Genomic DNA, 11,743 nt, shown 5'->3' with positions numbered 1-11,743 from the left:
AAAAGTTGGGACCCGGAAACATGGGATGGGAACATATGGGCTGATGATCCAGAAGAGGAGGATATTGAGCCCTTAGAAACAATTGGCCGACTCTTAGTGCTACCATGCCCTGTGATTACAGTAAATGGTAAATTACAGCAACCCAATCCTGACAGGACTTATAATGACCCAAACCCCTCAGGAATGAAGGTCTGGGTCACCCCACCAGGCAAAAAACCAGCCAGCTGAGGTGCTTGCTGAGGGCAAAGGTAATACAGAATGGGTAGTTGTAGAAGGTAGTTCTACCTATCAATTACGACCACGTGATCAATGGCAAATGAGAGGTTTGTAATTGTCAATGTATTTTCTTTTTATGTGTTTATTGCATATCTTTCCTTCATTCAGGTATGATATATCAGATACAATTGGACTGTGTTTTCATTTATCTGTATAATAGATGATTGATGATAAGTATAAGTGTGATTTCTTCAATGTCCGTAAATTATATATGTACATATGGCTAAAGAATTGTGTACAGGTGCCAGGTTGGCAAGGGGTGGATTGAGATAGTTTATTGTTATGTGAGCACGTTAATCTTCTGGGTCTCATATTTTATACAAGTATTCCGGTATTCTCTGGGTATTCTCATATTTTATACAAGACGCCATAGGGCTGTCTTCTAGATTAAATGACATAATCTATAAACGTAAATACTTCCTATCCTGGAGTATTATATAAATGTTCAATACACATAAACATACATTGTGAGCTTGTATGCTTAACTCATGAACATTAAGCTGTTCTCTGGCACAGCTGGTTTCCTAACCCAGGCTCAGTCCTGTAATAAAAACCCTACATTTCTACTTATTTTTCCATCTCTTTTAGGGTCTAATTAATTACACAACTTAATGATAATGCAAATGAGGTTCCAAATGCCGTCAGAAGCAATTACATTATAGAGTCATGCACCTACCATATCTTGAGTCTTCTAATTTGTTCAAATTGAAGAATTTCTTTCCCGGTTGTGCAGGGTCTAATGGCTCAGCAATGCGGGTGAATGGGTTGCTCATGATTATTGATGATCACGTAACCCTAAAAAGGAGAGTAGAAAGTTAATCTGTGTTCAAAGCAGGACCTCACTTACAGCACCTGCCCTCTTCAAGAACGAAATAGCCACTTATGCGAATCACTTATCTTTCTACACTAGGGGAACAAAGGGCACAAAGGAACACAAGACGGGCATTCTTGGCAAATAAGGTGTGCGTCTGTGAAGCTACTGCTAAAGTTTGCGTTTGCCTTTAAAGAGAGTACAAAACCCTGACTGCTTTCACCTTGTTCGTGCAAACTCCCAACATTCATCTGCGATGAAGACGTTGCTATTTCAGTTAGCCGGCAACAAGTCCACCGGGACTCCTGGGGCCCGTGTGGGACAGAACAAAGCGTTGCCCCGGCGGCTTTGCCCCTGCTGCTTCAGATGGAGAAGAGGCAAGTCTGGGACATGGGAAGGGACCTGTGTGCTGGGCCCAGGACTCGCTTGGCAGGAAATGAGAAGTCCATGGCGGGTGACATTGTGTAATGGCACAAAACTTGAACTTTGGAAGTGAGGACTGGAGAGCAGCTGCTTTCTGCAAACACCCGACGCACTTCCTGTTCATTGTCACTAAACTTGCACCCCAGACACCTTCCTGGCTCGTTTTGGCACGCAGTGATAACACAGGGCTACCAGCAGGGCCTCTCGAAAGTACACGGTGGTGGCGCAGAGACTTAAACTCCCTACAGGTTTGGAGGGGACTCGCTACCCAGCTCTGAGGAAGACTTCCGGAACCTTTCACTTACTGAAAAACGAAAAATGAAAGAAAAAACAATCAGCTGCTGTCAACTCGAGTCCCACTGACAGCAACCGTAGAGACAGAGTAGAGCGACCCCCTGGGGCTCAAGGCTAAATCTTCACAGAAGCAGATTGCCACTTTTTTTCCTTCAGCGCAACTGGTGGGCTCGAACAGGTGACCTCTGGGTTAGCTGCCCAGCACTTCACCATTACACCACCAGGGATCTTTATTTTTAGAGATCCCATGTGGTAAGTCAAGGATTTGATTCCTGGTCTTGACCGCTGTGATATACAGCCAATTCTAAACAACTGCACACGTACAGCAAAGCACACTGGCTGGGAAACCAGGAGGGGCTTGGCTTCTGGCCCTGCCTCTTAGATGAGAACCCTTTATCACATCAGTTCCATCGTCTTCTTAATGAGGATAAGTAAGATTTAAAACTAACACGGTAAGGAGCTGGGAAGAAGTGCAGCCTTGCTCCTTAGAGGCAAGGATGGTGCGACTGTGTCTCATGCACCTTGGCTACGTTGTCAGGAGAGACCGGTCCCTGGAGAAGGACATCGTGCTTGGCAAAGGAGAGGGGCAGCAGAAGGAGGAAGGCCCTGGACAAGATGGACTACACAGTGGCCGCAGCCGTGGCCTCCAACCCAGGACAATCGGGAGGATGGCGCAGGCCCGGCCCTGTGCGGTGTTCTCTTCGGTTGGAACCGACTTGACGGCAGCTACAGCATGAGTAGTAACATTCTTCTTGCTTAACTCAAGGGTTTTAGTGAATACATAATATCAAATCAACATATTGAAGGAAATGATATGCGCAATGAGATATGTTAGGAAAAAAGGTACCATGAAGAGTACACCACTCCTCATGGAAGTATAAAGATCTGGTCTTGTCTCAATAGACAGGCGTGGTTAAGCTGGTATCAGAATACGAAATTGCTTAAATAAGCCTCTTCTATCTATAGCTCTAGAACTCCCACCACAGGATTAGGTGGGACGATGCAAATAAAAGGTAGAGGCTCTCACGGGAGGGCTGGTCAGTTTGGCCACTCTTTTAAGAAAGCCATCTCAGAAACAGGGAAAGAGTGAATTCCTGGAACCACCAAGAAAGAGCCACCAGCAGAGCACATCTCACGAGATCCCTGACGGAAGCAGCGGAGGTGGCAGAGGTGATGGCGGCGTGCAGACCATGGGGCAGAGTGGAGGAGGGGCTCCGCTGAGCCCGTGAGAAGCGAGCGGCAGGCAGGCTTCTTGGCACACAGAGCAAGAGGCCCGGGATTGTGGAACTGAGGACCAGAGAGAGACTTGGCTGCTGGCTGAGAAGAGGCGCTACCGAGTTCCAATGACTGGATCCTAAAAAATTCGCATCATGGTGAGGATTGTCTGTGAGTTCTGTGTGGCCATGGCAGTGGATTAGCGAACCCAGCAGAGAAGTTGAGTGCCGCAGGAGGGGCCGTTAGTATCAGAACAAGGTCAAAGAAAGAGGGAGGGTGGAGGCATATCTAGCCTCTGCCGTGTGGCTAATCAGCCTTGGGATGGTGTACTGTCAGACTCGCCTCCTCCCTTGTGCCGCCAGACAAGGTCAGATGTGGCCTCCAGACTGTTCTCGACAGGTCCTTATTCTCATTGAGAGCGGAAAGGGGACTAGAGATAAGGTCCCTGAAGAGGAACAGGAGCCTGGAAGTCAGGACTGAAAAGAACACTGCGTTTTCATTGTCTGCCCTTCACAGTTGTTTGCATTAGAACATAACCTTCAACAGGCTTCAACCGCATAAGATATTTGTACATCTGTGCCTCGTCCAGTATGAGGAAATTTTGGGGGGAGGCAGCTAATTGATAAGCAGTACCTCCTTTCTTGAATTACCAGTGCAGGTGGTGACAGGACAAGCTGCGACAGGCCGAAGCGACAACTGAGACCAGCGAAAAGTCACCGCTCCAGCACCTCTCTGCTAGGAACTTCTCTTCCTTGGTCCCACAAGATCCCCCCCCCCCACCCACCCAGGAGCTGTCATTTTTCAGGTGGTGGTGACAAAAAGTATCTGACCCCACCTGGACCCATCAAACCCCTCTAGGAGTTCTGGAGTTGCAGCGAAGGAAAGCCCGAAAGGATGTGGGGACATCCTATCCTTGTGTTGCTAATGGCCCATTCCTAGACCATGTGTATTAGAATTACCGAGGACCTTGTTCACTGCAGCTTCCGGAGTCCCACTGCTGAGCTGGGGTAGATGTGGTCAGGCACCACCACCTTGTGAACATCTTAGCGGTTCTCAAAAATCATTGCTGGACACTGTGAAATGGCAGGTGGGGGAGCTTACACTCACTGCAGGAGGCAGTACGGAAGGTATGAGAACAAGAAGGGTCATGTTCTAAAGCGAGCTGCTTCCCGGGCTCCAGGCAGGGGGCCTACACACAGGCAGCAGGCTTTGCAGGTGGCTAGGGAGAATGTGCCTGTTAGAGCAGCGGTTCTCAACCTGGGGGTGGCGACCCCTTTGGGGAGTCAAATGACCCTTTCACAGGGGTCGCCCGATTCATCACAGTAGCAAAGTGACAGTGATGAAGTAGCAATGAAAATACTTTTATGGTTGGGGGGGTCACCACAACATGAGAAACTGTATGAAAGGGTGGCAGCATTAGGAAGGTTGAGAACCGCTGTGTTAAATAAAGGAAGCAGCAGCCTCCCAGGCTCCAGTCCAGAACTCCATGCTGAAACGCCAGCCCAGCGTCAGCAGCACATCCACGCTTTCAAGTGGGGCTGACCATCCGCATGCTTACATGCAATCTCTTGAATTTACAAATGTTGGCAACTAGTTTATTTTCTGCAAACGACTGTGTGGTTCCACAGCAGCAGCAGGTTATGGAAAGCAGGCCCCAGTCTGCACCTGTGCTGCCACTCAACCTGGAGGGAGCTGCAGCTAGGAAACTGAGGATGGAGGTGGGAGGGAGCCGGGTTGGGGAGCAAGGCGTAGCAGGCCTCAAACAGAGGCAGCTCGGAGAGAGCACGGGCCCTGAGTGAATGGGCAATAGCCAAGGGGAAGAACTCAGGCTCCACCCAAGGTGTGGGCGGCTTGGGGGATGTTTTCAGGGAAGAGTCTATAAAGTGTCATGCAAGCGTAAGGGATTTGTAACAGATTCCCACTAAGTCACAAGGAAGTCGGATGGTTGGCCGAGCAAAACCTCAAAATTATTCTGGGTAGAGAGGGACACTGTCCCTGCATGCGGTGGAAGAGCAGGGACACAGCCAGGGCCTTTAGCCTTTAACCCTGCGCTCTATATCTCTCCAGAGAAAGCCAATCTTACTTACTCCAGTTTTACAACCGAGGAAACTAAAGCTTGGACGGATGGGAAAACTTGGCCAAGGGCAAATCTCGTAAGAAGAATAAGGATTTGAACCCTGGCTCTTTCCACTGTTCATACAGCTTCTGCCTCTGCTGTAGCTGCTGGCTGGAGGCCACCAGGCAGCCCTCTGAGAGCTGGAGAGAATCCCGGGCTTAAGAGCTCCCACAAGAAACACCATTCTTCTTTCCAGTGGTCACCCAGCACCTAGGCCCGGCCGGGCACTGCCCTCCCTATGCCACCTGCACTCTTTACAGTGTCATAGGCCAGTAGATATCTAACAGGAATATTGGCCACCACAAACTAGTTTAGCTTGGAAGTTGGGGAAAGAGCCTCTCCATTTATGCTTGGAGGGCCCTTCCAGGGCTCTGCCCACACGATTGCTTTTCTCCCACATCCCACTGAAGGTTCAGTGTTAGGAACCCCAAGAGGAAGCCAAATCAACCGAGTTCCAAGGAGCATGTGAGGGTCCAAATCCACAGGGGAATCCAGGGACCATCAATGCTACCTAACTGACCAGAATCCCCCCAGACTGGCAAAACACATGCACTACCACCAGCCCTGCAGATTCTAACACTGCCCCAAGATTCTTCTAGAAGCCAAGCAAATGGCCAGGAAGCTCTCCATACTTCTGACAGCACATAAAGCACAGAGTCCACTGTTACCCTTCTTTCTTATCCCTGCCGCCCCCGCCACGCCCCGCCTCTGCTTTTGTTCTTGCCCTCTTCCCTGGCTTCATCTTATCTCAGACAGTACTAATGAAAAAGAGGACAAACAGAGAGTAAAGGTAGATCTTTTGGGGAGTGGGGTGGGATGATCCTGTGCTGGTGTTTGGGAGGAGAGGTGAACACAGCTGCAGTGTCTTGACGCCGCTGTCCTTCTCAATCCATGGATGAGAAGATGCTGCGATGGAGGTGGAGGGAGCAAAGGGCACGGGGGCGGGGACTGGGGTGGGGGTTGGAAGGCAGGATATGGTGGCTTTCAAGCAGTGAGGTTGGGGCAACAATCCCAAACTTTAGATGTCCTTCCGGGATCCCGGCGGTCAGACAAGTTAGGACTGTGACCATCCACCCTGGCTGCTGAATCAAGGCCGGCACAGGAGCAGCTCTTCGTCAGGGATCCAAAGAGACACCTGCAGTGTCTGAGAGCCTCTACGACCCTGAGTAAAATGCTGGGTGGAGAAACAGTGCTTGTCAAAGCTAACCAGTTCCAGCCATCCACCCTGAAATACTAGCTGGGTGACTTGTACATTGTGTGTGTGTACGTGCATGTGTGTGCTGGGGGCGGGAGGATGTGGGGGAGTAGCAGAGATGTAAACACCAGATGTTGAAAGCAGATTAGTAAGAAAATCCCACTCGGAGCTCTGGTGTAGTAGTTGTGCTTTGGGCTGCTAACCACAAGGTCAACAGTTTGAAACCACCAGCTGCCCCAAGGAAGAAATGTGAGGTTTTCTAGTCTCTTAAACACTTACAGCCTGTTAGCTCACAGTTCTACCCTGTCCTGAAAGGTTGCTAGGAGTCGGAATTGACTCAGTGGCAGTGAGTTGGAGGCCGGTGACTCCGAGATCAGACACCTAGCAGTGCGTCATGCAGCTGGTGAAGGGGGGGAGGGCGTGCTGAGCTGGGTTTCTGCCCAACCACATCCAGTCTGGCTGCCCACTTACTTTTGGCCTCAATTTAGGATATATGCAGGTGACACGGAGTGGCACTTTTACCTGAAACATTGGCATTCACCTGTCACCACGCCCTCCCTGAGGGACACCTTGATGCTGGGTGTCAAGGAGGCAGTGATGAGACCGATCAGAGAATGTGAAGTTTTTGGTTCAGAACTTAGAGGTGTGGCACCACTCCCCACCAGGGGCACTGGTGGCACAGCAGTTAGGCACGTGGTTCCAACGGGAAGGTGGGTGGTGAGCACCTGTGAGCCACTCTGGGAGAGAGGTGTGGCAGGCTGCCTTTGCGATGGCTGACAGCCTGGAGATGTTCTGGGGCTTTTGTACCCTGCCCCATAGGCTCACTATGAGGTGCAATGAATGGGAGGTCCTTGCATTTCCCATGTGAAGAAACTGAGGGCCCTTGAAAAGAATCTGACTTGCCTGGGGTCACACAATGTGAATGATTTTCCAATCAATCAAAAGCAAATTCTCACAGGAGGAAAAAAAGTTTAATATTTTTCTAAGGTAGAGTTGAGAGGAAAAAAAAAAAAGCATGTACCATATCAAAGTCTTTGGGCACTTCTGTGTAGTTCCAAGACAGAACTTTGAAAATTCATGGGAAAATAGAATGAAAAGCTATAGAAAAATTTCCATGCCCTCTTTGAAGTCTCCTTCAATAACCATTTGTCAAACTTTCTCTATGATTCCAAATGAAAGAAAACTGACTTAAAGCTCAATTTGGGGAAGATGATTTATGGTTAAAAATTTTTTTAAATATAAACAATACAGAGAAAAAAACAGGACTGATGGTTCCGGAGGGACATGGGAGAGGGGGAGGCAGGGGAAAGAAAGGGGGTGCCAGCAAACCCAGGGACAAGGGAAAAACAAGTGATTTAAAATCGATGGCAAGGAGGACGTAGGATGCCTGGTCAGGCTTCATCAAGGACTATGTAGCCGAGAGGAATTACTAAAACCCCAAGGAAGGCTGAATTTGATAGTGGGTCAAGAGGAAAGTAAAAGGAAATAGAGGAAAGAACTAGGAGGCAAAGGACATTTATAGAAGTCTAAATAGAGACAAGTACATATGTGAATATATTTATATATAAAATGATAGGGAAATAGATCTATGTACATATATTTATTCGTTAAGTATTAAGGTACCAGACGGACATTGGGCTTCCACTTAAGTACTCCCTCAACCCAAGAGCACTTTGTTCTAAAAACCCGGCATTCTGTGATGCTCACTTTACCTGACACGATCTCTGAAGACAAAATGAGTGCATAAACAAATGTGGTGAAGAAAGCTGATGGTGCCTGGCTATCAAAAGATATAGCATCTGGGGTCTTAAAGGCTTGAGATAAACAAGTGGCCATCTAGCTGAGAAGCAACAAGGCCCACATGGAAGAAGCACACCAGCCCGTGTAATGAGATGTCGATGGGATTAGGTATCAGGCATCAAAGACCCAGAAAAAAAAATCATATTGATGTGAATGAGGGGTGGTGGTGGAGTGGAGACCCAAAGCCCATCTCTAGACAATTGGACATCCCCTTACAAAAGGGTCACAAGGAAGAGATGAGCCAGTCAGGGAGCAGTATAGCACCGATGAAACACACAACTTTCCTCTAGTTCTTTACTACTTCCTGTACCCCACTATCATGACCCCATTTCTACCTTACAAATCTGGCTAGTCCAGAGCATGTACACGGGTACAGATCAGAGCTCACAACACAGGGAATCCAGGACAGATAAACCCCTCAGGAACAATCATGAGAGTAGCGATACCAGGAGGGGAAGGGGAAGGTGGGGGGAGAAAAGGGAATCGATCACAATGATTGACATAGAACCCCCTCCCAGGGGGATGGACAACAGAAAAGTGGGTGAAGGGAGACAGCGGTCTGTGTAAGACATGAAAAAAAATTATAAAATATCAAGGGTTCATGAGGGAGGGAGCGTGGGGGGAGGGGGGAAAATGAGCTGATACCAAGGGCTCAAGTAGAGAGAAAATGCTTTGAGAATGATGATGGCAACATATGTACAAGTGTGCTTGACACAATGAATGTATGTATGGATTGCAAAAAGAGCTGAAAGAGCCCCCAATAAAATTATTTTTTTTAATTTTAAATAGTTTTTATTGGCATAGAATTAATATATCAAAAATTTCATCATTCAATCCTATTAAGTCCATCTCAGGACATCTTCTTCTCGTTTTTTTAATGTTAGCTCCGACGTTCCCCTAGTCTCCCCTGCCATGACCTTACGTAATTATTGATGCAGCTAATGTCTCCATAGGCCTAACTATCCTGGATTTCATATACTGGAAATCATACAAAATGTAAACAGGAAGCAAACAAACAATCAACAATGACAAAACAAAACAGAAAAAACTCTCAATCAAATAGAAAGTAATTTAATGTCATAATAGAAATTTCTATTATAGTTTTCAATAGAAATATTACATATTAAATATTTATAAATAAAAATTAAATAAATAGAAATATTAAAAACTGAGACTTTAAAGTGGGTCAAAAGGAGATCAAAGAGCACTGTAAGGTTACATTTTTGATCCTCTGCCCTGGGAACCCCACTCATTCTGAGAGAGTGAGAGGAAACCAATCTGTCAATATAAAAAGGCATATCATTCTTTACAACATTCCAAATGTAAGCAAAAATTTACTTTAAGCAATATAAGTAAAATGAAAACGTTGTAGAATGCTTTGTATACTACAATCCACTTTAAGTAAAAGAAATCTTCAAGACTCTGTATCTCCTCAGCCAAGGGCATGGGCCTGTGTGCACACCCATGCTCCACACTGCCCGCCCCCCACCCCTGTACATAAATGCACATAAAAGGAGAGCTCTAGAGTCAAGTCCTCTATTTCTAAGTAGAAGAATAAGTTGTGTAAAGGGGAATTGTTCCTTTCCGTGGTATATACCCACATTTTATTTTTAGTAAGCATGCATTTACATGTTAACTCTAAGCTCACTGCCATCAAGTTGATGCTGACTCACAGAGACTATAGGACAGGGTAGAATTGCCCCTGGGAGTTTCCAAGACTCTGTTATCGGGAGTGGAAAGCACCCCCATCTCACCCCCCCAGGAGCAGCTGACCTGGTGAGCAGTCCGGCGCATAGCCACTATGTTACCAGGGCTCCAATGCATTTAGTACTCACTTTTAAACACATTTATCGCCGTCATGAAATGTTTACATCAACACCATTGGCAAACAAACGCCTCATCAAACCTGCGAGATGTTTCCAGCGGTGTGCCAGGGAAGGAGGAGGAGGCTTGTTCTGGGATGGAGAGGGATGACACAGGATTTCATCCCCATTCTCTGAACAGGGAGACACAGTTTGTAAGATCTGGGGCCTATAGTTGATCCCGGGAAACGGGAACCACAGAAAACAAGCCCATGGACAAGAGGACTACTGTGCGTCTACCTTCTGCCAAGTTGGAAGGTAACGAGCCAGTGTTGGTCTTTCTTGGACACTGAAGTTAAATAGTTTTCCATGTTAGGCATTGGAAATTCTTCTTTTGTAAAACCTGTTCTGTGGTTTGATCCCATGCTTGGGTGCACTGAAAACCCAGTTGGTTTCTGGGAGCATAAGCCCATGCAACCTTTAATGAATCATCCTTGGGTTTGAGGGGGGAGTGAGCAGAGGGTATGGGCGGCACACTGTGAAGCCATTACTTTTCCTGGAAAGCCATCTCAGACCATACCCCCAGCTGAGCGTGAATGGCTCCACATTAGTTAGCACTGCTGTTAAGTGCGGTCAAGTTGGTTCTGACTCATTGTCACGTGGTGTTTATCCTCCCAGCCAGATATTGGTGAAGCCACTTGGAATAGATGCTCTATCATATGACAATGATCCGGTAAAATACGATTGCCCTCTATGGGTCTTCCCAGCCTCTGGGGCACATGAATTGATGACTTACAGGTAAATCCTCTTAGATATATGAGGGAAAGAAGAGAGTGCTACACCCAACCAGGGGCCTTCCACATACCCACAGGAGGGGCTGCAGAACGGAGTGACTGTGCCGCGGAACTCCTGTCAGGAATGGGGTGGGAGGAATGAGTGTAGGGGAGGATTTTTGTTGTCTTTGTCTCTGGTGGGATGGACGGCTATCCTCAGGGAGTGTGAAAGAGGCGTCCCAGTGAGAATGACCTTCCTGTGGTCTCAACTACACAGCACATATCCTCGCAGTCGTTTACCTGGAGTGTCGGGAGACTCACAAGAGTAGACTTTCCTAATCTGTGCAAACAGAACGCAGAGCACTCTTCGCTGTCTTCATGTGACCTGTACACACCGCTCATCTTCTCTTCTCACACCTTACAGAGAGCCAGCCTGTGTTCCCATGGCCCTCACAGCTCCAAAGTCAACATCCCCGTGTATTTCAGTTCACTTGTAAAGATCAGCTAGGCTGCACCCCACCCCATTTACACAGAATTTAATTGCTCCCAGCCCACACCGATGATGGTCTTTCTAAACACTGCATTGCTATAAACATCTCGCTGCCAAAAGTGAGATTCCCAGGATGTCTAAGTTAGCACAGATGAGCCTGAGGCCAGAGGCATTCAGGCGGCACCATCACCATGGCTGGTCAACTCAGTTTGTTGACCAAGTCCAGCAATGGATCATTGGTGCTTTGCTTTATTGTACGGCTACATCTGGACAAAAGAAATATCTCTGAATCACCCCCTAAAACCAGATCATTTATTTGATTCTTAGTTCATAAATGTTGTTTTTAAAAACACAACTCTTTTTAAAACACTTGCACTGAAAAGAGGTAATAAAGCAACTGCTCATTTTGTGAGAAAATGAAGTTAAAAACAAACAAACAAACAAACAAACAAACAGTGGAAGAAGGGGTCCTGGAAGAGGTGGCTTCCTAACACCACCATCAAATCCACCAAGACATTTTTTCCTGAGCATTAATCATATGGAAGGGG

General features: G+C 47.2%; 1 protein-coding gene across 1 annotated transcript in view; it reads right to left on the bottom strand.

Moving 5' to 3' along the window:
- The window catches only part of ACO1 (aconitase 1), a 30,313-nt gene extending 29,242 nt beyond the window's left edge, over positions 1-1,071 (bottom strand). The window contains exon 1 of the mRNA XM_030885348.2: positions 953-1,071. Within this exon, the coding sequence (XP_030741208.2) occupies positions 953-1,049 (97 nt within the window). The 5' untranslated portion in view covers positions 1,050-1,071. The remainder of the gene's footprint in view (positions 1-952) is intronic.
- Between the last annotated feature and the right edge of the window lie 10,672 nt (positions 1,072-11,743).

Source organism: Echinops telfairi, unplaced genomic scaffold, assembly GCF_000313985.2.
Source record: "Echinops telfairi isolate 266 unplaced genomic scaffold, ASM31398v2 ScPeMD7_25;HRSCAF=90, whole genome shotgun sequence".
NCBI lineage: Eukaryota > Metazoa > Chordata > Mammalia > Afrosoricida > Tenrecidae > Echinops > Echinops telfairi.
This window is presented reverse-complemented; position numbering and strand designations above follow the sequence as displayed.